Source organism: Carettochelys insculpta, chromosome 1 (genome assembly GCF_033958435.1).
Source record: "Carettochelys insculpta isolate YL-2023 chromosome 1, ASM3395843v1, whole genome shotgun sequence".
Classification (NCBI taxonomy): Eukaryota; Metazoa; Chordata; order Testudines; family Carettochelyidae; genus Carettochelys; species Carettochelys insculpta.
This window is the reverse complement of record NC_134137.1, coordinates 57637204-57664923: the sequence shown is the minus strand read 5'-3', so window position 1 is coordinate 57664923 and position 27720 is coordinate 57637204. Positions and strand designations below refer to the sequence as shown.

General features: G+C 46.7%; 1 protein-coding gene across 1 annotated transcript in view; it reads left to right on the top strand.

Annotated features, from left to right (window-relative positions):
* Positions 1-27399, top strand: part of TRPC4 (transient receptor potential cation channel subfamily C member 4) — a 252005-nt gene extending 224606 nt beyond the window's left edge. The window contains exons 9-11 of the mRNA XM_074982502.1: positions 22174-22215; positions 22896-22985; positions 25631-27399. Coding sequence (XP_074838603.1) covers positions 22174-22215; positions 22896-22985; positions 25631-26347 — 849 coding nt within the window. The 3' untranslated portion in view covers positions 26348-27399. The remainder of the gene's footprint in view (positions 1-22173; positions 22216-22895; positions 22986-25630) is intronic.
* The last annotated feature ends 321 nt before the right edge of the window (positions 27400-27720 follow it).

Below are 27720 nucleotides of genomic sequence, written 5' to 3'. Positions count from 1 at the left end.
CTCTGGGGCAGCACCACCAGTAGCTGTGCTTTCTGTCCCTTTGTCACCCTCAGGAGAGAGATACCAGCTAAAATCACCACCACCGTGGAAATGGATGCCAATATGCAGTGTCATTTGCCTATATCTGTAGTTTTGTATAACTGAGGAATTCTGTCTTCGACAAGTGCTACAAAGCAGAAGTGTCAATGAGTATTTCTTATTTAAAACTTTAGGGGAGTGAAGGAAAGGAGCTCTGAATCCTAACTTTCTCTTTCCTTTGTGACTATAATCTCAGTGGTACCCCTGTGTATTTTATCTGTAGCTGCAACATTGTGGCATTGAGGGGTTCCCTCTCCTTACCAGTGGAAAACCTTTGCTGGATGAGAAGGAGGAAAAAAGAGGACTCAGGATGACATGTTCAGTAAGATCCAACAAGCCAATGCTGCATCAGAACATGAACAGAGGCCCTGGAGGATGAATATTGCGAACAGAATGGAGAAGGAAAGAGCAGACAGAAGAAAGGCCCAGGACTCCCAAGAAGAGAGTGGGAGATACCCCAGAGCATAATGGGCTTCTCTGACAACAAACACATGCCGCAGACACTTGCATATCTTCAGTTTCAACAGTCACATGTTCATCTTCTTTCATAGTCCTTGGAAAACCTCAATATAGAATTATTCTTCAGGGCCATCAACATTCCATGCTACCTAATGCCTGTGTTCCTACTCCTCCCACTCCATGCAGGGACAGTGAGCCCAACCACCACTTTACATACACTAACCTGTGAGAGCCATGGTTGCTATATGTGTAGATGAAGTGGATGTGAATGTTTCTTCCCCTTCTTAAGCTCTGTTCCATGAAAGTTAAGAAGTTTTTCATGTATCTACTCTTAAATTGCAAGGATTTTTTGCAAGGATTTTGTTACGGAAGAAAATTCTATTGTTTGGACAATTGTCCATCTTTATTAGTTCCCAGCATATGCCACAAAATACTCAGCAGTACTGAAAACACCCACTTACTTGTGATTATATGGTGTGACACAGTTCACATAAGCTGTGTCTACACGTGCACGCTACTTCGAAGTAGCGGCACTAACTTCGAAATAGCGCCCGTTGCGGCTACACGCGTCGGGCGCTATTTCGAAGTTAACTTCAACGTTAGGCAGCGAGACGTCGAAGTCGCTAACCTCATGAGGGGATCGGAATAGCGCCCTACTTCGACGTTCAACGTCGAAGTAGGGACCGTGTAGACGATCCGCGTCCCGCAACATCAAAATTGCCGGGTCCTCCATGGCGGCCATCAGCTGGGGGGTTGAGAGATGCTCTCTCTCCAGCCCCTGCGGGGCTCTGTGGTCACCGTGGGCAGCAGCCCTTAGCCCAGGGCTTCTGGCTGCTGCTGCCGCAGCTGGGGATCCATGCTGCAGGCACAGGGTCTGCAACCAGTTGTCGGCTCTGTGTATCTTGTGTTGTTTAGTGCAACTGTGTCTGGGAGGGGCCCTTTAAGGGAGCGGCTTGCTGTGGAGTCCACCCTGTGACCCTGTCTGCAGCTGTGCCTGGCACCCTTATTTCGATGTGTGCTACTTTGGCGTGTAGACGTTCCCTCGCAGCGCCTATTTCGATGTGGTGCCGCGCAACATCGAAGTTGAACATCGACGTTGCCAGCCCTGGAGGACGTGTAGACGTTATTCATCGAAATAGCCTATTTCGATGTTGGCTTCACGTGTAGACGTAGCCATAATCAGTTAAAAGAAGCACAGTGAACTGATCATATATCTACAGGACGGTCCATGAAATCACTGGCTATATCAACAGCGTTGCCTTCATTCATGCACACCAGTAGCAGGCCTCAAAATAGCAGGACAGGTAGAGCACATCACAATGCCTTAAGATGGCTTACAGTTAAATTGCTCTTTGAAAGCCTCCGTGCTGTTGACCTGTTTTGCTTTCTCTGCGTCTGGTTTCTCAAACTCAGCAGACAACTGCTTTCACTTTGCCCTCCAGCCTAGTGACCGCATTTCCCCCTTTGCTTCATAAATATTATGCAGGGCACAGCAGACATGGGCAACCATTGAGATGTTTTTTCTCATTAAGATCCGGTCTTATGTGTAAACAGTGCCAGTGACCCTTCAATCTACCACACGGGCATGCAACTGTCGCTCTGCACCTGCTGTCAGAGGCTGAATCTCTCCTATGTGCTGCTGAAGAGGCCAGCTACGTTCCCCAGATTCACAACTGGCCTTTCGACATCACCCAGGGTAACCAAGCTGTCAGGAAGAAATTCTCTGCTTGTAACTTTGTGAGCAATTCTGTCTTCTTAAAGAGGCAGCCATCGTGCATCTTCCCTGACCAGCCCGGACTGATGTTGGTAAAGTGTCCCTGGTGATCCACCATGGAAAAGGAGCCCTTTCTGTTGATGTACTGTATGGCAAGGAGGTCTGGGGTCAGGAGCCCTACTGCAGCAAATGGATCCACTGTGTTGTGCACGTTGCCCGTAGTCACGGTCTCTCATAGCAAGAGACGATTAATGGCCCTGCACATTTATGTGACAGTGGCCCCACAGTGTATTTTTGACCACCAAAGTGACTTTCCACAGAGTGGGCGCAGTTCAGTGTTGCGGATTCCCACAGTGTGATCACCACTCGATTCTGCATTGTCAGGGTAGCTCTCACTCTGGTGTCATTGTGCTGAAAGCCTGGGGCAAGCTTGGCGTAATGTTCCAGAAGTGTGGCTTTACACCTTGGAACGTTCTGCAGCTGTTGCTCATCATCCCAGCACTGCATTACAATGTAATCCCACCAGTCAGGGCCCATTTCTCAGGTGCCAAAGAAATTCTTCAATAACTGCAGCTGCTCCATTCACACCAACAATCACCTGGAACTGGAGTCCCACAGCAATCTGTCCTCCAAGGAATCATCATATTTCCCCCAGGTTCGGGTCTCCTCACACCTTGGCAAGTACTGCAAGTCTGTGCATCTTGTGTTTGCAATGCACAAAACAGTAGCACAGAACTGAGCAGGCTTTTGTTGGAGATGGTAAACAGTGAGGACACGTGTGGAATTTTTGAGAAAAGATCCAAAAATTGTATCAGGTGGGAAAAGTAGTGGGCTTGGAACTTGTCCTCTGTCTCCCAGTCATCCCTGGGAGACTTGTTTCTGCCCCATCGTGCATTGCAAAAATTTCCCAAATCACATTCTGGTGGATGGTGGTAAGTTACACACTTGGATATTTATACACAGCGCATCAACCCAAGCACTCCTGGTGAGTACATGCAGTGCAAACACATGGAGATAAGTATGCACTCCTGAAAATCACAGACTAATTATCACCTTTGTATGCCTTTGTAACTTCTGTCAGCAAAAATGTGTAGTCTAAATGGGACTTAAGGTATGTCCATACAGCAGTCAAAGTTGTGACAACAGTACCTGTTATTGCCAGCTTGAATAACAATATCAGTGAAACTGAGGCATCATATGTGGTAGCATGGACTAGCTGCTCAAGCACATACCCAAGGTCCCAGGCCAGCAGCCACACAAGCTGATCTGGCTTCATTCTTTTTCAAGCTACGTAGAGCAAAACTAGCTTGGGTATATCTACGCAGGCAGTAATCACATCTCTTACTGCATTGTAGAAGTCCCATAGCATTCAAAGCAAGGGACGTGGGTGACAATACCATTGTGGTGTGACTTCCTGGCGCTCAGCTGCCTGCATAGTGTGTTGTTGAAGTACAGAGACATGCGTATTACACACCCATGCACTATCACCATGGAAGCATGATGGCGTGGTGTCAGATATTGCAACTTTGCTAAAGACGAGCCTGGGGGCTCCAAAAGAGACACTTAACGCTCCAAAGCTGCAGTTTAAGTTTCGCAGCCATATAGCCAAGTATGGTATATTGTATAATGAATATGTGATGATGAGCTATTATGTATTGTATGGACCTGCAACCATTACTCCTGAGAAGCTGTTCCTATTGTAGAGAAAATCTCTTTGCACATAAAGGCTCTTATATGACACAGGCGGACATATTTTCAGATTTTCCTGTATGTGTCGTGTAAGGAAATAGGAAGAAAGATCAGTGTCAATGGTATTGAACTAGAAATGTAGAGAAATTCTCATATCTGGGGAGCAACATAACGTATGAACTAGACTGTAAGAAGGATAAAGAGACAAGAATAGTGAAAGCAAGAGTGAGTTTGAAGGCGATGGATAAGATCTGGGAAAGCAAAGCAATTAGCTTACAAATGAAGCTGGGTGTCTTGAAAACGTGTATTCAGCAGCATGTTGTACGGATGTGAGACATGGATGATAACGAAAGATTCAAAGAGAAGAATATTGGCATTTGAAAGTTGTTATAGAAAGATTCTGAGAATAGGGTGGATGCAGAAGGTCACCAATGAGAAATTATATAGGAAGATACAGCCTAAAGAGAACCTGCTGCAGAAGGTTATAAAACGGAAGCTACAACTCTTTGCACATATTTGCAGAATGAACAATGAATGAAAAATCAAGACCCTGGTATTTGGCATAATGGATGGTTCGAATACAAGAGGCAGAGCCCACAGAGAATGGAAAGATGATGTAGTAGATTGGTGTGGAGCTAGTCTACAGAAACTAAGCCACTCTGCACTGGATAGGGAAAGATGGAGGGAAATAGTGAGAGAGGCATCAGACACCAACGGGCACTGAGCCCACGGTTATTGATGATGATGATGATGGTGATGTCATGCTAGATCAAACAAGCTCCTGTTACCGTTTTTCAGAATTATCATGCATGGAGTGTAAGGAATCAGGAGCATTTAGGGGAAGAAGTGGAAGGAAAAGGGAGGGATCCCCACAAGAAAGGCAAAGGTTGCTTGATCCAGTTTTTGGGACGCTAGCCTTCTTGGATTTGGAAGAGATGGATTCAACTTCCAGCTCAGCCACAGATTTCCTGGGTGACTGTGAGCATGTCTCTCTATGCTGTCATTCCCAACCTGTGATAGTACTTCCCTATCTCAGAGAGTTATGGACAGGCTAAATACTGTGCAGATTGCACAGTGGTAAGGACAGTGCATAAGTATCTGTAAAGAAAGATGCAAGGGACATAATCTTGGCTAAAAAAAAAAGCAAAAAAAAGCACTAATGAGTCCAGTCACACATCAAAGTGTAACCAATTTATTAGGGCATAAGCTTTCATGAAATACAGGCCACTTCTTCAGATGCTTGAAGAGAGAAAAAAGAAAGAGATATAATATCAGCACTAATTAAATCAGAGTGGCTACAGCTCATCTGCAACAGTGATGAGAAGGTGTGAGTACCTGAAGGGGAAATAACCTACTGTAAGGAGAGAGCCATTTGGTGGTGGTGGTGACAGGGAATACTAAAAAGTGATTTTTTTTCTGATTTTTCATGGGGGAAAAAATTGTGAGAAACAATATTTTCCATGAAACTTTTTGTGTGGGGGGGAAGAAATCCCTTTGTCTGCCAACAAATATTTGAGGGAATTTTCAAACGAGCTCTCATTAAAAGAGCTTCTATTTTTGGTCTGTTTTAGACATGACAATTCAGAAGAAACAGTTTAGTCTGGCAGGTTTTCTTTGCTTATGACTCCAAGGCCTGATGCCAAGTCCAGTGAAGTTTTTCTACTCACTTCATTAGGCTTTGGATCAGGTCCAAAGTAGACACACAAGGTCTGTTTCTACACAGGCCACTTCCTTCGTAAGTGGCATGCTAATACACAGAGCGAAAGATGCTAATGAGGCGCGGATGCAGATTCCCCGTGCCTCATTAGCAAAATGTCAAGTGATTTGGAGTCTGGAAGACTTTTCTTCCGGACTCCAAAACACTGTGTAGAAGCACGGCCGCCGGGGGCACTTCTGGAAGGACGTGCTTGTTCTGGAGGCCCCTTCTTCCCAAAAATTTTCAGGAAGAAGGGGCCTTCGGAAGGAGGACTTCCTTCTGGAAGCACCCCCGGGGCCGTGCTTCTACACGGTGTTTTGGAGTCCGGAAGAACAGTCTTCCGAACTCCAAATCACATGACATTATGCTAATGAGGCACAGGGAATTTGCATCTGTGCCTCATTAGCATCTTTCCCTCCGTGTATTAGCATGCCACTTCCAAAGGAAGTGGCCTGTGTAGAAACGGTCAAGGAGTGGTAACATACAAAAACCTGGCTTTGGATCAGGCCCAGAGCAGACATCAGGAATGGTAGCATACAAAAAACATGTAGGAGAACACTTTAATCTCCTTGGGCATTCAGTAACAGATTTAAAAGTAGTAGTCCTACAACAAAAAAATTTGCAAAATAAAATGGAAAGAGAAATTTCTGAGCTGCAATTCATTTGCAGATTGAATCAACCAAGGACTGAACAGAGACTGGGAGTGGTGGGCCCATTACAAAAGCTGTTTCTGCATTCTTGATGGTCACACCTCCACATTAGCAGCTGACAATGGGCCACATCCCCCCTGACTGAACTGACTTGATCTCTCCTCTCTTGATGTTCACAACTCTACATTAACTGCCAACAATGAGCCACATCCACCCTGACTAGATAGACCTCGTCAGCTCTGGCCCTCGCCTTTACTGTGACTCCCTCTTTAAATTCTTCTCTGAACACCCCCTCCCCCCCCCACTCATGCATCCGACGAAGCGGGTCTTTTCCATCGAAAGCTTATGCTCCAAAATATCTGTTAGTCGATAAGGTGCCAGAGGACTTCTTGTTGTTCTTTTGTTTACTTCTGTATGAGTTACATGCACACAGCCTGTTGAACTGCCTGCCCTCCAAAAAGATCAAATTCCCACTTGATGAAGTGGGCTTGCCTGGTGCACGGTACACTATGTAAGACTTTTATACACCTCCTTGTGCCAGCTATTAATTTTCATTTTTCCTGAATGAAAATGCTCTGTATCTGTCAGATTCCACTGTGCTGTGGACAGCCAATCCTATGGATTGATCAAATATCACACAGCTAGTTTATGAAATCTTTCTCCTGTCACATCATTTTTCATTGGCGTAGCAGTGCTCATCAGTAAGTGGACCATTTGAACCTTTGATTTAACTAAATCTGAACATTTTGCAGAATATATTGTTTTCCTCCACATTCTTGAGAGGAAATTCACCAAATGTTATCACACAGACTTATATTTACAGCATAATAAATTAATTGAAATGATGAAGGATACTATGAGATTTCCAAAAGCCGATGTTTTCAGTATTTCATTTTTGAGCTTTCATTTCTGTTTTGGCTGAAAGAAGATTTCAGAATGTAGGAATGTTCCACAAAATGGAAATTTCATTTCCATATTTTCTTTACTGCTTTGCTGTTCTGACGTAATCTACTCAAATCACAGGTGTATTCCAGTCACAGGTGCAGCTTGTTCAGGCCAGTGATGTTCAACCAGGACTTAGGTTCTCGTATTAAATGATGATTCAGAGTGGCCTTTTACCTTCAGAAATTGGTGCACTATTTTATTTTCTAATTTTTATTTTTGCTAATGTCGTGTTGGCATATCCCTGTATATGCAGTATTGTCTTTAACTATTATCACAAAATGATACAAAGTTAGTACTTTATTGCATATCTGTAAGATGGAGTAGTTATTAGGCAGACCATGGAGGAGATCTAGGCTTCATGATGCTTTTGAATGGACCACAAAAGGTTTGTAGTTATTATTATCATAACAGTATTAAAACTGTTTCTCTGGAGTCTGGATCTTGAATATACCTTGACCAAGAAATTTGGACCTTGACAAAAAAAATTGTGCAAGTAATACAGAGTAGCTGCATTTATGTACTTTTATAAACTGTGGATTTGTAGTGCAGTTTCATTGATCTTTTCAGGACAAATAATTTACAGACTAATCAATGTCTTTTGCTGTCTAAAATTACTCAATTTGGCTAATCACAATGTGTGACCAGCCTTTAAAATGTAGGCCCTAATTCATGTAAATAAAGTGGTGTTAGAATAAATCATACTATTTTCCTCCAACTAGGTAACATGCTTCACAATCAAGATTCATTATTGGCACAGGAAGAAATTTCAGGGCTCTTATTTAGTGTCTTATCACCAGCACCAAATTGTAGATTTCTCCATTCCTAATTTTAAACAGAAGGTATTCTGAAGGGTGTAGGGGAAGAGATTAGCTAGGAACACCTTGAGTATTTCTTCATGCTGCTGATTTACATGAGTATTTAAGAGACTCAAGCTGGGTGAGATAATATCATTTATTCTGTTTGTAAGAGATAAGCTTCCCAGGTTACATAGAGCTATTCTGTACGTCTGGGAAAAAGAGCTTTGTGTAAGCTTGCAAGTTTATCTTCCTCACCGAAAGAACATGGTCCAAGACAAAATATTCCCTCAAGCACCTCATTTATCTGATATTCTGGGAATCAAACAGCTACAACAACATTGCATAAACATTCACTTCTGTTCCATTTTGCTCAGTTTCATATTACATCTTCATCACATTATCTGAGAACCTTCCTCAAGTGCATTAAGAGATGTGACTGGCACTTGTTACATATTTCTCCTTTTTCCTCACCCTTTTCTTTCCAAGGGAAAAATAAGGTGAGAGTTTAGCTTTTCTGTGCCTGCTGTGATTTGTTAGTGAAGAAGGAGTGCATTTGCCCTTGGAATGGAAAGTGGTAACATTCGAGGTGGTGTTGTGGTTCTGCGGGAGTTTCTTGCACAGCCCTGGCCCAGCCCCAGAAAAAGCTCTCTCTCTGTCAGAGATAAGCTTTCTCCTGGCCATGGACAGCTGTATTATGCCTGTGGACTGGCATTGTCAAGCATGATGCATGCTCTGGACTATCCTGGATCCAGACCATTGAGCTCCTGGATGAGAAGGCCAGACTTCAAATTTGAATTCCACCCTCACAAAAACATCTAGGTGAAAAACAAGTGGAATGTTTCTAATCCAGAATGCTTGGCACCTGAATTGTGTTGAATGAGAGAATTTGCTGGACCATGGGAGGTCAATATTGCCTAGCAGTGTTACCAACACTTTGACTGCTGACAGGGCTCTTAGAAGACATTTAGGTATAAATGACAGCTAAATAACAGCACAGAGCACTGAGAGCCAGGTCTGATGGCTGTGAACAAACTTTACGGGATGACAGAAAACTTGGCCACACACATGATAAGCTGTCTGGCTAACTAAAATCGTGCTTGATTATGGATGTTGCAGATGAAAGAGTGCTGAACTGGAGAGGTTCAGCCTGTGTTACATTTCTGACCAGTAAATAGATTTTGCTAGCCAAGCCTTCAAAATATACTGATTGGCTGGCAATTTAATAAATGGGATGATAGAAATGTTTATTACTGGTAATAAAGTAGTATTTAGAGTCTCGCAAATGAGGTTGGTGCCAGGTTCAATATATACACTGGGCATCAGAAATGACATTATTGAACAGGAGTCAAAACAGAGGTAGATACATTCATGGAGGAAAGGTGTATCAATAGCTACTAGCCAGGATGCACAGGAATGATGCCCTTAGCCCCTGGTTGCCAGAAGCTGGGAATGGGCAGCAGCTGACAGATCACCTGCTCTGGTCATTCACTCTGTGGCACCTGTCATTTGCCATTGTGGGAAAACAGAACACTGAGCTAGGTAAACCTTTATTCTGACCCAGTCTGGCTGTTCATATGTTCTTGTGGCTTATGGTTACTTTTCTTTTTATACATGTATACAGCTATGTCTACACTTACAGAAAACATTGAAAGGGCCATGCTAATGAATATTCAGCAGCTCATTAGCATGCTGCTGGCCGTGGCACTTCGAAAGTGCCACAGTTCGCTCTCCTACGGCTCGTCTACACTCCTTTCGAAAGGACCCCTGTGTAGATGAGCCACGGGCAAGCGAACCGCCGCACTTTCGAAGTGCTGTGGCTGGCGGCATGCTAATAAGGTACTGAATATTCATTTCAGTGCCTCATTAGTATTCTTTGATTTGGCCATTAGTATGGCCATGTTGAAGCTTTTTGTAAGTATAGACATGGCTATGCCAGACAGATTAAGTGTTTTGCCCATTGTCACACAGAAAATTTAGGATAGAGCTGGGAACTGAACTGTCCTCTTACATTTTACTGCTGTGCCTTAATCACTTGACCATGCCTTATATGTGCATAGTTATTGCCAAAGGCTGTTATTTTACCAACAACATTCCAAGGTGGTTCACTCACCATTGAGCTTCTCTGAAATGTCAACTTTTCTTTAATGAAACGAAGTACTGAAAAAATCTAAATCAACTTTTTTTTTTAAATTCTCACTCTTTTTTGTGCTTTAATAAAGTGACTGTTCAAAGAGGTCGAAATAGAGGTCCAAATGGGAGTGAAGCTCTAAACAAAGAGAAAGTGAAAGCAGTGACTGTTTTAAGAGATTAACATTTGGAAGGTATCCTACTTTCATGATGTTTTGAATCTTGGCAGCACCAATTTTAATTTTAACTTTGTATTAAAAAAACCCTTGACTCTTAAACCTTTCCGAATTTAGCTTGCTCCATAGTGAAGGAAAAGCTGTAAGTGAAATCCTGTTGAAAGTTTTATAGTCAGTCATACTGGGAAGAAACAGGCTGTATAATCCCTGGAAGGATAACACACTTAACTTCAAGATTTTAATTTAACTTGTGTGATTTAAGGCAAATTTGCACAAGTGACCTCAGTCTTTGACTGTCCTGGACAGCATTAAGTGCCCAGAATTTTATATAGTGCCATTGACCTCAGATGAAGCTGTAGTGCCACCAAAAATTAGATGATGGAGCCATCAAAATGCCTGTGAATTTGAATATTTATCTTGTGACAACTTCCATGTCTACTATGGCCTCAATTGGAGTATGAATTCCAGTTCTGGGCACCAAATTTCAAGAAAGATGTGGAGAAATTGGAGAAGGTCCAGAGAAGAGCAACAAGAACAATTAAAGGTCTAGAGAACATGAGCCATGAGGGAAGACTGGAAACACTGGGCTTGTTTAGTTTAGGAGAGATAAGACTTAAAGAGGACATGCTAGCAGTTTTCAAGTACCTAAAGGAGGGCTACAAGAAGGAACAAAAATTGTTCTCCTAAGCCCCTAAGGATAGGACAAGAGGCAATGGGCTTAAACTGCAGCAAAGCAGGTTTAGACATTAGGACATTAGGAAAAACTTCCTAACTGTCAGGGTGGTTAAGCGTTGGAATAAATTGCCTGGGGAGGTTGTGGTATCTCCAGCACTGAGGATATTTAAGAGCAGGTTTGATAGACATCTCTCAGGGATGGTCTAGATGGTGCTTGGTCCTGCCAAGAGGGCAGGGGACTGGATTTGATGGCCTCTGGAGGCCCCTTCCACTTCTACTGTTCTATGATTCTATGTGTGAACTCCCCAAAACAAGGCTATCAAAATTAGAGATGATCTTTGATATTTTTGGCCATGGCCTTTAGAAAACTCTCTTTTAAGTAACTGTTTCTGTCACTTGGTAACTCCCTGGCCATTTCTACACATGCCACTATAAATGGCCCAACATATGCTAAAGAGGCGCAGATGCAAATTCCCTGTGCCTCATTAGCATAAAGTCATGTGATTTGGAGTCCAGAAGACGTTCTTTCGGACTTCAAAACAATGTGTAGAAGCACGGCCCCTGGGGGGTCTTCCGGAAGGAAGTCCTCCTTCAGGAGGCCCCTTCTTCCCGAAGGGAAGCAGTGGGTAGAAGTCTCACAGCAGTGAGTTTAGAGAAGCTTTTAGGGGAGCCTCCATTCTACCATGAAAAAGGAGAGAAGGGGAAGGAAGAGCTAAGGAAAGGATCAGAGCATTTTAACTGGAGAGGGAGAGCTAAGGAACTGAACACTAGTTAAGTATTACAAGCTCCTTCTCCAGTTTACTCAGTCTTGTGCATTAAATGTATATTGTAATTGTGGCAAAAATATTCTGGAGATAGTTGCACATTAAGCAATATTGTTAGTACAGTTGGCTAGAATCCTGTGCTACCATTCTGTGTGCTAAATGGCCACTGCACTCGCTGCTCCATTAGGAGTTTTGTGGTTGACTTCAGTGGGTGGAGGTAAATAACTGACCTGGCTAATTAGTGTTATCTTGCACTACAGCAGCATGAGCCCAGAGTCAGGTTTGAACTGGAGCTGATGTGTTTATTTTGAATTTCACTGTAAGTACTGACAGTGTTGAGCTGTGGTGGTGGTTTCTGCAATGCAGGAGTCAGTATTTATTGTGTTCATTGGGTTCACTACCTTTACCTCGAGTGAAGCACATTTCAGTGGGGTCTTAAAATGATTCTTTTCTCATTACCTAATCCTCGGTGACTCAGATTTGTCTTCGTAAAACTTAATGCTGTTAGGATTTCCTGAGTCTTCTCCCAACAGGGGGAATCATCTCCACCTGGTGGCCACATTTAAACATTGCAAGAGCAAAGTTGCTTTAATACATGCAGGCTGGGTCTACAGGAGCCCCTTCCTTTCGGAAGGGGCATGTTAATGAGCGGGTTCGAAAGATGCTAATGAGCTGCTGCCATGAATATACAGCGCCTCATTCGCATAAGGGCGGCTACGGCGAGTCTAAAGTGCGGTTCATAGCGGCGCCTTATTAGCATCTTTCGAACCCGCTCATTAACATGCGCCTTCCGAAAGGAGGGGGCTCGTGAAGACACAGGGTCAGAGTGGGGGAGGGCTGTAGCTCTTGCATTGCAATAGGGTTTTACAGACATAAGCCGCATTTACACTAGCCCCAGCCTTTCGAAAGGGGAATGCTAATGAGGGATTTGCTAATGAGGTGCTGCAATGAATATGCAGCACTTCATTAGCATAATGGTGGCCGTGGCACTTCAAAAGTGCCGCTTTCAATCGTGCATGGCTTGTCTATACAGGGTCCTTTTCAAAAGGACCCCGCACACTTCGAAATCCTACTAACAAATAGGAGTAAGGGGATTTCGAAGTGTGTGGGGGCCTTTCGAAAAAGACCCCCTATAGACGAGCCGCGCACGATTGAAAGCGGCACTTTTGAACTGCCATGGCCACCATTATGCTAATGAGGTGCTGCACATTCATTGCAGCGCCTCACTAGCATATCCCAAAGTGTCTCATTAGCATTCCCCTTTCGAAAGGAGAGGGCCAGTGTAGACATAGCCATGTTGTTCTCTATAAGCTATGTCTACACTTGCATTCCTCTTTCAAAAGAAGAATGCGAATGGGGGAAATTGAAGAAGGAAATGAGGACTGATTTACAAATCTGGTGCCTCATTTGCATATTCACCTTTCGGAAGAGCTTCTTGCAAAAGAAAAAAGCAGTGTAAATGCAGCTCTTTTGAAAGTAAACCCCATCTTCGAAAGAACCATTCTTCCTATTTTGTTTCAGGAAGAGGGATTCTTTTGAAGATGGGGTTTACTTTTGAAAGAGCTGCATCCACACTGCTTTTTTGCATTAGAAAGAATCTGTTTAGAAAAGAGACTATGCAAATGAGGCATGAGATATGTAAACCATTACCTCGTTTGTATTTTCAATTTCTGTTATTTGCATTTGTCTTCCAAAAAAGGAATGCAAGTGTATACAGAGCCTTTGGGTACAATACTCAGTGCTTTTTTACTCACTCTGTGGGTGGCTGAGTTAGATGGAACATGATAACTTGCTGTTAGCATGCACAAAATAACATAAGATCCAGACAGGTAATCAGGAAAAATCATTAGAGTAACCAGAGGGCAGCTGCTCACTTAGCCTAGGTCTACGCTTTTTAGGTGGGAGCTTTTTAGGGATACAAAGGTATCCCAAAATAGCTGCCTGCATCTATGCAATATTCTCGTTGTCTCGAAACAGTTTTTGAGATAACAGACACACTATTCTGGCATCCCTGTACACCTCATTTCAGGGATGTCTCAAAACAGGGCTTTATTTCTGCATGTGGCACTGTTTAGATCGTAACACATGCCAAAATAGCTTATTTTGAAATTTGCTCAAAGTAAGCTATACAATTTACATAGTGCAAGGTGAGCAGCTTATTTGGAGGTTAAGTTGTCTTTTAGACATAGCCTCAGGGAACCATTCCCTTCAAAGTCTTTTCAGAGAAGGAACCACAATAGAAAATGTGAAGTTTCTGCTCTCCCATCAAATCCCCACCCGAAAGCCCTGCATCCTATTGTTGCCTAATCATAACTTTGCAGTAAAGTGCAAAAGAGAATCCAATTATATATTACAAACCATTTACTAGTACTGGAATGTTACCAGTCGTAAGTAAATAGGAAATCAGTCTCGACTGCAAGAAAATAGATTAATGCGTAATTTGTTATAATTTTAGTTTTGTCTGGTCTCCAAGATAGATTTTGCCCTGTATTTGGGATGACAAATATAGAAAGCAAAAATCAAAAAAAAAAAAAAAAGTCTTGCTCCCACTGACTGGCTTTGCATTTGGGAGTGGTGTGACTTTTGCTAGAATAGTTGTCCAGTTCTATTGCCAACAACTCAAGAAGGATGCTGGTACACCGGAGAGCATTCAGAGAAGACTCCAAAGAGTGATTAAAGGTTTAGCAAACATGCCTTATGATGAGAGGCTCCAAGAGAGCTCAATCTATTTATTTTAACAAAGAGAAGATTAAGGGACAATTTGCTTATGGTCTATTGGTCTGCATGGCTACGTCTACACGTGAAGCCAACATCGAAATAGCTTATTTCGATGTTGTGACATCGAAATAGCCTATTTCGATGAATAACGTCTACACGTCCTCCAGGGCCGGCAACGTCGATGTTCAACTTCGACGTTGCTCAGCCCAACATCGAAATAGGCGCAGCGAGGGAACGTCTACGGCTACGTCTACACGTGCAGCCAACATCGAAATAGGCTATTTCGATGAATAATGTCTACACGTCCTCCAGGGCCGGCAACGTCGATGTTCAACTTCGACGTTGCTCAGCCCAACATCGAAATAGGCGCAGTGAGGGAACGTCTACACGTCGAAGTAGCACACATCGAAATAGGGATGCCAGGCACAGCTGCAGACAGGGTCACAGGGCGGACTCAACAGCAAGCCGCTCCCTTAAAGGGCCCCTCCCAGACACAGTTGCACTAAACAACACAAGATACACAGAGCTGACAACTGGTTGCAGACCCTGTGCCTGCAGCATAGATCCCCAGCTGCCGCAGAAGCAGCCAGAAGCCCTGGGCTAAGGGCTGCTGCCCACGGTGACCATAGAGCCCCGCAGGGGCTGGAGAGAGAGCATCTCTCAACCCCCCAGCTGATGGCCGCCATGGAGGACCCAGCAATTTCGACGTTGCGGGACGCGGATCGTCTACACGGTCCCTACTTCGACGTTGAACGTCGAAGTAGGGCGCTATTCCTATCTCCTCATGAGGTTAGCGACTTCGACGTCTCGCCGCCTAACATCGAAGTTAACTTCGAAATAGCGCCCGACGCGTGTAGACGCGACGGGCGCTATTTCGAAGTTGGTGCCGCTACTTCGAAGTAGCGTGCACGTGTAGACGCAGCTTACATGTCAAAGTAGCACACATCGAAATAGGGATGCCAGGCACAGCTGCAGACAGGGTTAACGGGCGGACTAGCGCTTCCAGGGCAACAGCTAGCCGCTCCCTTAAAGGGCCCCTCCCACATACACTCAGCCTGCACAGCACGCGGTCTGAGGAGCCATAGGCACACAGACCCCGGGCGCCGCAGTCATGGACCCCCAGCAGCAGCAGCAGCAGCAGCAGCAGCAGCAGGAGCAGCAGCAGCTAGAGGTCCACCCAGCCCTCCCGGCAGGAGCAGGGCTTGCCCTGGCCCATGCCATGTGGGAGGCAGCTGACTACCTTCTTGCCCCAGGGGAGAAGATGCCCCCAGGGCAGTAGGGCTCAACCCCTACCCCTGCAGCACCCCGCTCCACCCCCCGCCTCACATGCCGGCAGCTGTGGAGCTACCCCACCAGCACCGACTGATGGGAGCGGCTGGTGCTTGGGGAGTGGGATGACGACCACTGGCTCAGGAACTTCAGGATGACCCGCCAGACATTCCTGGAGCTGTGCCAGTGGCTCACCCCCACACTCAGGCACCAGGACACTGCCATGCGGCGTGCCCTCTCTGTGGAGAAACGGGTCGGCATCGCTGTCTGGAAGCTGGCCACTCCGGACAGCTACCGATCCGTGGGGCAGCAGTTTGGTGTCGGAAAGGCCACCGTCGGGGCTGTCTTCATGGAGGTAAGAGAACCCACAGGGGGAGGCCAGGGCAGGGCAGGGGGGCCAGGGCAGAGCAGGGGGGCCAGGGCAGGGCAGGGCAGGGGGGCCAGGGCAGAGCAGGGCGGCCAGGGCAGGGCAGGGCAGAGCAGGGGGGCCAGGGCAGAGCAGGGGGGCCAGGGCAGAGCAGGGCAGGGCAGGGGGGCCAGGGCAGGGCAGGGCCACGCACACCCTGCTCACCCCTCATTGGGGCTGTCCCATGTGCTTTCTCTGCAGGTCGTGCGTGCCATCAACGCCATGCTCCTGCACAGGCTCGTGAGGCTGGGGGACCCACATGCCACTGTCGCCGCCTTTGCCACCCTGGGCTTCCCCAACTGCTTCGGGGCTCTGGATGGGACTCACATCCCCATCCGCGCCCTGCAGCACAGTGGAGGACGATACCTCAATCGGAAGGGCTACCATTCTGTCGTCCTGCAGGCCTTGGTGGACAGCCGGGGACGTTTCCAGGACATTTACGTGGGCTGGCCTGGCAGCACCCACGACGCCCGGGTTTTCCGGATCTCGGGCCTGTGCCGTCGGCTGGAGGCGGGGACCTACATCCCCCAGCGGGAGTCCCTCTGGGGGACGCCACCATGCCCTTCTGCGTCATCGCAGATGCGGCCTACCCCCTCCGGCCGTGGCTCATGCACCCCTACACGGGCCATCTCTCCGCTAGCCAGGAGCGCTTCAACGAGCGCCTGAACCGTGCACGCCAGGTGGTGGAGCGCTCATTTGGCCACCTCAAGGGACGCTGGCGATGTCTCCTGACCTGCCTGGATGCGGGCCCCAACAACATCCCCCAGATTGTGGGTGCCTGCTGCGCCCTGCACAACCTTGTGGAGAGCAAGGGGGAGACCTTTCTGCAGGGCTGGGCCACGGAGGCCGGCAGGGCACACGTGCAGCCACCTGCTGCCCCCAGTCGGCAGGTGGACCCAGAGGGGACCCGGGTCCGGGAGGCCCTGCGGGCCCACTTCGACCAACAGGCCGCGGGGTGAACTCTGCCCAGGCCCCCTACTGCCCGCCCCTTCCTCCCCCACACTCCTGCCCCAACGCCCACACCATGGAGTACCCCACTGCCCCCCCCCCCACTTGTCCTGGACAAATGACAGCACGAACTTGTGGCTGAACGTAAACTTTTTTTTTGTCTTTCAGAAACTTTTTTTTTTTTTGGCTCAATAAATATATATGTCAAACACAAACCAAAAAGTAGGGACAAACGTTCCACAAAAGCAATATGTGCACAAATAAAACAATACAACAAAGCAAACAACTGTGCGCCATCAAAAAAGGAAACCAGGGAGGAGAACGGGGAGAACTATTTACAGGGGGGGACGGGGCAAACGGGGGCACCAAAACAAAAGAGTCCAACTATATACAACAAGGGGGGGGCTATGTCCTGGGCCCCTCGCCCCTATAGCCCAGCACTGGGCGTGCCCGGCCGGGAGCCCCGCCGTGCCTGCAGTCTGGTCCGCGGCTGGGTGGGAGCGGGCTGGACCGGAAGGTATCGGTGCCGGCGAGTCTCAGGTGGCTCCAGGGGTCCCTCGGCGCTCTGGCCCTCGCAGGTGGGTGGTGGGGCGACGGCGGACGGCCCGGCGACGGCCGGAGCAGCTGGTGGTGGGGCTGCAGGAGCGGGCAGGGCGGGCGATGGCTCAGCCAGCGCGGCATGGGGGGCCAGGTAGTCAACCAGCCGGTTGAATGTCTGCATATAGGTCCCCCATGGCTCCTGGCGCCAGGCCAGCGCCCGCTCCTGCAGCTGGAGGTGCTGCTCCAAGACCTCCAGCTGCCGGCGGAGGATGGCCAGCAGCTGGGGGTCCGTCGCCGGTAGTAGGCGCGGGGTCCGCCGTCTAGCCCTCCGCGGGGCCGGTCGTTCCTCGGCCGAGGGGCTGCCCTGGAGCGATGGTCCCGGAGGGCTCTCCGGGACAACTGAGGCCTCGCTGGCGCTCTCTTCCGGTCCTTCGGATGGTGCAGGTGCAGGTGCAGGACACAGGAGAGGAGGGGGGAAAGAAGAATGGAGACAGGCGTTAGTGTGGGCCCCAAGCCGTGGCCTCTGTCCCCCCCGCCCTGTGCTGCAGGTTCCCCATCCCCGTCCCCGGGAGATGCTGCTGTGATGGATGGGGTTCAGGGGTCCCCCTGCCCTGCACCCCATCCCCTGGTGGGAGCGACTCTCACTTCACCCCGCAGGGTCTGAGAGCAGGAGAGCTTTCTTAGCCCACAGATGGCCAGTTTCTGGCAGGAGTGACAGCACCAGCTGTCGGAAGAGACAGTCCTTCCAACCCGTCGTGGGGAGAAGACCCCAAGGGGGGCCCCTCTGGGGTGCAGCTTTTCCCCTCCTCTGGCTGGCTGCCTACCAGCTCTCCCTTCCCCTAGCCTCTACCTGTGGCCCCCGCCTTCACCCCCCAATTCCAAGCCAGCTCGGCTCCTCCCTCCTGTTTGTTCAGGGCAGAGGTGTCACCTGCCAGCTGTAGCGCCAGGATCCTCCTTTGGCCCTCGGAGCTCTTCGGCTCTTGTGGCTCATATGTAGCCTGAGTCTCCCTTTGGCACTCCCCTCCCTCCATCACATGCTGCTGCTGCTGCGGGGTGTCCCACCCCCTCCGCCCGGGGGCCCCTCGAGGTTCCGCTCCCCCCTGGCCCGGGGATGGGGCATGGCACTGTCATGCAGGGTGGGGGGGGCAGGGGCTGATGGCTGCAGTGCTGTGAGGGCCATGGCCCTGGTGTCCTTGGGGCCATGGCCATGTGAGCGTGTGGGGGGCCCTGGACACATCTCTGTTACCCCCGCCCCTCCAGCCCCAGGGTGTCCACCAGAGAGGGGTACCTACCTGTGGGTCCGCTCCCACGGTCCGGAGATCCCCGGGGGTCAGAGGCCCTGCTGCTGCTCCGGGATGGCAGGAGGAGGATCTGCAGGCTGGATTCTGCAGAGGAGGAGCCCCCCTCCTCCTCCTCCTCCTCCTCCTGCCGCGATGTCCCAGGGATGGCCTCCGGGGGGGCCCCCGGGGTGCGGGGCTTGCCTCTGGGGCGGACTCCGGCTGCAGGGCCTGCTGGGGCTCGTCAGCTGAGGTGTCAAGGGTGGCCGGAGGGGAGGAGGTGTGCTGGGAGCCCAGGATGTCCCTGAGCTCCCTGTAAAAGAGGCAAGTGACGGGGGCGGCCCCAGATCGGCTGGCCGCATCCCGGGCCCGGGCATAACCCTGCCGCAGCTCCCTGACCTTACTCCTCACATGATCAGGAGTGCGGGCAGGGTGACCCCGGGCAGCCAGGCCATCGGCCAGCCGAGCGAACGCATCCGCGTTCCGCCTCTTGCTCCCCATTACCTGGAGCACCTCCTCCTCGCTCCAGAGCCCCAGCAGGTCCCGCAGCTCAGCCTCCGTCCAGGAGGGGCCCCGCTGCCGCTTTCCAGACTGGCTGCCCTGGCTCCCCTTGGGGGGGGCCCTGGGGGTGCTGCGGGGGCTCCTGGCTAGCCATCGCCGCTGGGTGGGTGGCTGATGGCTGTGCAGGCTCGCCGCGTGTGCAGGCTGCAGCCTGCACGTTGCCTCAGCTTCCTGCAGAGTCAGGGCGGGGGAGGGGACCTTTAAGGGGCCGCTCCACGCGGCCACCAGTGAGCTGAGGGGCTGGAGAGAGCATCTCTCAACCCCCCAGCTGATGGCCGCCATGGAGGACCCTCCAATTTCGACGTTGCGGGACGCGGATCGTCTACACTGTCCCTACTTCGACGTTGAACGTCGAACTAGGGCGCTATTCCTATCCCCTCATGGGGTTAGCGACTTCGACATCTCGCCGCCTAACGTCGAAGTTAACTTCAAAATAGCGCCTGACGCGTGTAGCCGCGACGGGCGCTATTTCGAAGTTAGTGCCGCTACTTCGAAGTAGCGTGCACGTGTAGACACAGCTCATGAGGAACAAATATTTGATAAGGGGCTTTTTAATTTAGTATAATCTAGGAACACAGAGAAGCAGGGCTGCAGGTGGGGATCAAGGAGAAAGGACAGCTGCCCTGAGGCCTGGTGATTTAAAAGGCCCAGGGCCCTTGGCTGCCACCATCTTGGCAGCAGCTGGAGCCCTGGGACTCTTAAATTGCCACTGGAACCCCTGGCAGAATGCCCTTTATGGGGCTGGTGGTACTGAAGGTTCGGCTAGGGCATGCTAGCTCCCAGCCCTGCCTCTTCCCAGGGAGCCCAGAGCTGGTTCCCCTCAGGGCCTGGCAAAGCCTCTCATTAGCCTGCAAAAAGGTATAACTGGAAATTTAAGCTAGACAAATGCAAACTGGAAATAGAGTATAAATGTGTAACAGTAAGGATAATGAACCAACTGACAATTTATGTAGTGGATTCTCAATCATGCTAATGTTTTAATCAAGACTAGGGCCGCTTCTACACAGGCCACTTCCTTCGGATGTGGCATGCTAATACATGGAGCAAAAGATGCTAATGAGGCGTGGGTGCAAATTCCCCGCACCTCATTAGCATAACGCCACGTGATTTGGAGTCCGGAAGACCGTTCTTCCGGACTCCAAAACGCTATGTATAAGCACAGCCCCGGGGGTGCTTCCAGAAGGAAGTCCTCCTTCCGGAGGCCCCTTCTTCCCAAAAATGTTCGAGAAATAGGGAGCCCAACTTCGAAGTTCTTACTCCATTCCCAGGAATGGAGTAGTGCCCTACTTTGAAGTTTAACTTCAAAGTAGGGTGTGTACAGATGCTCAACTTCAAAGTTGCCCCAAAGTTGTACTTCAAAGTAAGCAGCTTTGAAGTTATTTTTGTAATATAGACACAGCCGGTCTTAGGAATTATCCTGGGAAAGTTCTCTGGCCAGTGCTAAACAGAGCGGTCAGTTTAGATTATCATGATTTTCCCTTCTGGACTTGGAACCTGTTAGTGTAAACTAGGGGCAACCAAAGTTATTGAATAGGCACAGATCTCAATTAGCCAATCTGTCTTTTCTGGAGGGGACCTCAGGAATTCACGAGCAAAGTAAGAATCAAATTATTTTTTCCTTCTCTCTGAGACCCCTTAGGTACCTGAGTACAGTCAGGTAAGAGGCCCCTTGCTTTTTTGTTGGTAGTACTGTGTTTTGCCCATTTCTTCCTGTGAGGCCTCTTTTCATTGCCCACCATTTGAACATTGCCTATCTTGTATAGTGGATAGGTTTGGCTTGATTTTCAGCTTGACTGATGACCTAATGTTGACCCATTCATCCAGAGATTAAACATTTCGTTAATCTGAGGAGATTGCCCTTTACACTACAGTGCAAAACTTTTGGTTTTGGCTTTTTTTCTTTCATCCAAATTCATTCTTCCCTGCCCAGAGCATGAGCAATCAAGTTTTGTACAGGAAACTTCACATGGGGGAAAAGCAGAGTTCCCTGTAAGCTGTGTACTTGTGTGGCCACCTAGGAGAGATTCAAATACCACTCAGCTGATTAGCAGAACACCCAGGCTAGTTTTTTTGTTGTTGTTGTTTGTTTTGTTTTGTTTTGTTTTGTTTCTGCTGGTGGTGCACATTTGCACAAGCCTCTCAGTGCGCATAAATTTATTCTGCACACGGATGGAAAAATCCACACAGGGATGAAAAAGATTAGAAGGTACATTGGTGAAGAGGTACAATTCACTCTCTAACCAGTGGGGAAGTCATGGTGTACTACTGACCCTCCGTATAGCTTCTGTCCTAGCTTTAAAGGTAGGCATAATAGTCATTGTCCTTCTTCACCTACTCTGTGCAGAAAGCATCTCAGTTTGATCACAGGTTTCCAACCCTAAGCTCCACTCTACTCACTCCTACTTAGAGCTGGCACAGACCTCCCCTCTGCAATATGCAGAAAACACAAAGGAGCTACTTGGCATTTTGTTGGTCTTCAGCCCTCCCTCCTGTCCTGCTCTAGGATGGGCATTTCACCAGTACCAAAGCTTCCCAGAATACCTCAAACCAGACCACCACATGACTTTCCCCAGTGCATAGTATTGCTCTCCTGACAATTTCAGACAGTTGTTGAAGGCTATTTAAAAAAAAAAATCAGTCATTAGCATTAATACCAATCTGTATCTTAATCTGTTTCTTTTCAGAGGCGTGCAGCTGATAATTTGAGGAGACATCATCAATACCAGGTGAAAGATCAATTTTTAATCATGAGTAATTATTAGAGGAGGATGGATTAGGATTTCTCGCACCTCCTTCTCTTCTTCCACATTTTTCAAGAAAAATTTGTTTAGCTGAAAAAAATTTTCATTGAAAGAACATGTTGATGGAAACTTTTGACGGGCTCTAGGAATTTTAGGCTGTGTCTATCCTTGCATTTTTCTTTTGAAAGAGGAATGCAAATGAGGGAAATAAAATGCAAATGAGGCACTGATTTGCATACTATGTGCTTCATTTGCATAATCACTTTTCTGAAGAGATTCTTTTGAAAGAAAAAAAGTGAAGACGGGGCTGTTCAAAATAAACACCATCTTTGAAAGAACCCTTCTTCCTATTTTGTTTCAGGAAGAAGGGCTCTTTTGAAGATGGGGTTTATTTTCAAAAGAGCCCTGTCTACACTGCTTCTTTTCTTTTGAAACACTCTCTTCCGAAAAGAGATTATGCAAATGAAATACAAGATATGTAAATCTGTTCCTCTTTTGCATTTTTGATTTACCTCATTTGCATTCCTCTTTCGAAAGAGGAATGCAAGCTTAGACCCAGGCTTAAAGATTTTGCAGTGGTTCAGTAAATGTATGTCCAGTAAAAATGCAGTTGGTTCAGTGGATGTAAATCCAGTAAAACTAACACAATCTCTTAATTCTTTTAGGAAGTGATGAGAAATCTTGTTAAGCGGTATGTTGCTGCAATGATAAGGGATGCCAAAACTGAAGAAGGTCTCACAGAAGAGAATTTTAAGGTGATGATCTTCATGCTTCTAAGTGTAATAATAAAATAGCAAGTGACCGGAACATTAAATAAACAATAACACGACTGCAATTCGTTTCCACTTAGAGGACAGTTTCCCTGGCCTGTCTGAAAATATGCATATTCCGCACACAAAGTCCTGTGTCTTCAGATCAGGAGAATCAAACTTTTATAGGCTCAGAGTGTGCTGTTCCCTGTGTGCCCTAAGCGATGGATAACCAGAATGTCTTTTTTGCTCCTCATATATTTCTCAAAATGCAGAGGGGCATTAGCTCAAATGGTAGTGCACTTGCTTAGCGTGCAAGGGGTAGGGGGATCAATGCCTACGTTCTCCATTGCAGACTTTTATAGTGGACCACAAGCTAAATATGAGTCAACAGTGTGATGCTGTTGCAAAACAAGCAAACATGATTCTAGGATGCATTAACAGGTGTGTTGTGAACAAAACACAAGAAGTCATTCTCCTGCTCTACTCTGTGCTGGTTAGGCCTCAGCTGGAGTATTGTGTCCAGTTCTGGGCACCGCAGTTCAGGAAAGATGTGGAGAAATTGGAGAGGGTCCAGAGGAGAGCAATGAGAATGATCAAAGGTCTAGAGAACATGACCTATGAAGAAAGGCTGAAAGAATTGGGCTTGTTTAGTTTGGAAAAGAGAAGATTGAGGGGGGACATGATAGCAGTTTTCAGGTATCTAAAAGGGTGTCATAAGGCAGAGGGAGGAAACTTGTTCTTCCTTGCCTCTGAGGATAGAACAATAGGCAATGGACTTAAATTGCAGCAGGGGAGGTTCAGGTTGAACATTAGGAAAAAGTTCCTAACTGTCAGGGTGATCAAACAGTGGAACGAATTGCCAAGGGAGGTGGTAGAATCTCCATCACTGGAGCTATTTAAGAAGAGGTTAGATAGATGGCTTTCAGGGATGGTCTAGAAAGTGCTTGGTCCTGCCATGAGGGCAGGGGGCTGGACTCGATGGCCTCTCAAGGTCCCTTCCAGTCCTACTCTTCTATGATTCTATGATTCTATTGTCTTTTTCTCAAAAGCCAGGTGGACTTCCTCAGGTTTCAAGCTCACAATCTTGGAGAGTTTTCTAAGCACTTTCCTGTATTACTTGTCAATTTGATTGTTTATTTTGCCTTCTATGTAAATGTACTTTCACTGTCCTCTGCCTATGATCAAGTTGGCCAGACACTCTCAAGTCTAGAGCAGGCCTGTTTTTTACACTGCCTCTGAAGAGGGTGACCATCTGTCCTGTTTAGTCTGGGACAGTCCCATATTTAAAGCAACTGTCCTGAGTGTTTTTTGTTTGGTTTGCTTTGCTTTGCTTTGATCAAACCGATTGTCCCCTATATTCAGCTCCAGCACGCCCCTTACTAGGCAGCTGCTGTCAGTGTAGTTGCAACAGTGTCCTGTTGCGGCTGGCAGGAGAATGCCGGGCAGACAATGGCCAGCAGGTGGTGCTGTCAGGCAGGGCCCAGAGGCACACACACAAAGCCAGTCGGGGAAGTTGTCTGTGTGTGACAGAGGGTTAGGGGATGTGGGGTGTGTTTGTCACCCCTCCCCATGAGCACCCTGAAGTAGCATTACTCAATGGGGAGGTGAGATGGGGGTGGGTTCTGCCAGCCGTTCCAGGCTGTGGAGCTGAAGCCCCGGTTCCTGGCACCACACTGCCCCCCATTGAAGCAGGGAGCTACAGAGCTGAACGCCCAAGTTGGTGACCCCACGGGGCTGAGCACAGGAACTGAGGGCTGAAGCCCTGATCCCTGGTATGGCCGTCCCCACAGGCTGAAGCCCTGCTCACCAGCGCCCCATTCTCCTAACCACCAGCTGGAGCCCCAATCCCCAGCATTCTCCTCCTCTTAGGCTGCATCCCTGATCCCTGCTGTTCCCCCTCTCTTCTGCCAGGGAAGCCAGAGCTGCAGGACTGAATGCCCAAGCCCTGGTGACCCCTGTGTGCCCCCCCCCCAAACAACTTAACTAAAAGTGCAGGACAGTCCCAGAGACTCCTCTCTTCTGGCCAGCTCCCAGCCCCCTTTTCTCACATACCCAGTAACAGCTGCACAGAGATACTCGTAGGGTCACACACTCTTTCCCTCCTTTTTTTAATCAAAGAGTACGTTCAGCAGATCTTGAGGAAATGAGTGGGAGAGAGGATGACATCATCCACCACACCTCTTAGGTTCACCGTGGTGCCTTTCCACCCTCATGCACCCCTTCCCCCAGTTCTTCCACTAGCACCAGTTTCTGAAATCCTAAATCCTTTAAAACATCCAGGTCCTGGTGTTTTACACCAAGTAAGAGTGTGAAGCAGTCATAGACTGGAAAGAGACCACATCCAGAGTTCTCATCCTAGCACTGCCAGTGATTTGGACAAGACATCCATAAGCTTTTCCCTGGGAAGTGTTAATATTTGCTTTTCTACCTTCCATGGGCGTTGTTAGGACGGGTCAGACAGTATTTGCAAAGTACGTTGAAGGTGTCAGAGAAAAATAAAAATTAACATCCATAATACTATATATATTTACAAGGGAACATACTTCCTAAAACATCCAGGTGTTGTTCTTTATTACAAATAGTAAAAAAGTCAAACCAAAACAAGTTCTAAAGTTATAAATGCTTCCTATATCTTCCTAACTTTTTAGGAGTTAAAGCAAGATATTTCCAGCTTCCGTTTTGAAGTCCTCGGTTTATTGAAAGGAAACAAACTTTCTAATTTGCAAACATCAAAAATCAGCAAAGAAACCACTTCTTTGTCAGAGACTGATGAAAACTGTGGAAGTGTAGAAAAAGAGAAAGTCAAGAAAAAGAACTTCAGCCTTTTTGACATTACTACACTGATTCATCCAAGATCAGCGGCCATAGCCTCTGAAGCACATAACATAAGCAATGGAGCTGCACTGATGGTGCCCCAGCCCACAAAAGAGAAACAAAAGAGGGTGAACTTTGTAAAAGACATAAAAAACTTTGGATTATTTCATAGACGATCGAAAGCAAATTCTCTGGAACTGAGCGCAAATAAAATATACTCCGTGTCCGAAGAAATTTCACAACAGGCAGAAGAACAAACCGAGAAAACGACTCAACTAGAAGGGGAAGAGCTGATCATGAACTGTGAATTAAGTGTCCAAGGCCTCAGCGAAAAGTGCATGCTAACAAACAACAGGCACACCAACAGCGAGACTTTGGATTCACAGAGTGAGGAAAATGATTGCACTTTGGAAGCTGAGAAGACAGAGGCTCAGGACTCAGAACCCCACACAGCAGAGAATGTGTTAGATAAGGAGTCGGATATTGACAGTGACTTGAAGATGAATGAAGAGAAAGTTGTTGAGGATGATGATGTAATAACAAGGTTGTGATGAGTGTGGAAATGAGCGTATACAAATATACATATATATATATATATCTATATATATCTATATATATATATTGCACAGTGTTTTGGAGAGCAAGATGTTTTAAAAGTTACATTAGAAAACATAGAATTATACTTTATAGTATTCAACAACCATGGTACATGAACTTGTAACATAAATATGTGAGGGAAAGACACTAGTGGAAACTTCTGTTTTGTAGCCTGCTTCAGCTTTCACAATTTGTTTTACATTTTTTTAATAAGTGGAAGCATCTTGTATTCTTGTACCGTTGCAATAACCCATAGAAACTTTTTAGCTATCTTTTTTCAATTAAAACAAATGCAATTTCTCTCATATGATAGTTGACTCCTATGATAAATATTTTTCTATGCAAATAAAAAGTAGCTTAATCTTGTAAGCCTTTACTTAACTTTTTTAGTTCCTTAAAGATAATGGGCAGCATAATAATCCATATGCAGTTTCTGTCAATACAATTATTTAAAAAGGTACAAATTTGATTTGCTTCAAGTGTTATGGAAATAAATTAAAACATAGTATACCATTTATTTATTGAAAGAGTGTAAACTGTACATTATGAATCATTTTCCTATTTGAATATTTAATTATGCTTCCCCATATAGTTATTGATGACCGTGTTAAAATTTAATTTGCAAAACTTTTAGGTTGTATAAAATGTTTCCTTTCTTATAGTAAACAAAATATTTATTACTTGCTATAATTTTATGTCTGTTTTTTCCAAAAGAATCCACAATCATTACCAGGAATTATTTTTCCAAACATCTGCTTTTCCAAATGTGAACAAACTATGCACTTTAGTATACAGTTGCTCATTAGCTTCTGCTTTCATATTACAGATGCATTTGCTAAGAGCAAGAATACTTTAGAAAAACATCCTCCTAAGTATTAGAAAAATATGACAATCTGCTAGGAATATTGGAAAGGCAAACCTAACAGGGGTTTTCTGAATCATCACTGAGTTTGGGAGAAACTAATGGATGATTTTTATACAAAATACTTAAATATTCAAATGTGTAATAAAAACCTGATGGTATTTTTTAATAAATGATGAGTGATTTATTGTCTTAGTCACAATGAGTATTTTTAAAATTAAACAGTATGTTTCTTTTTAATTGGTGACTGGTGTCATATTATTAAGATAAAATAAATCTAAAAATATACGCTACAAACTAAAGAAAGGCCCATGGAAACCTTTCAATAAACAACAGTAAGGTAACCAGTCCATTCTTAAATTCCTTGTGTGGTAGGTATTACAGTTTATGTTGGCCTGTTTTAGGGGATCCTACCACAAAGAGTTACCTTATATACTCAACCCCAAGAAGTACATAACAAAATAA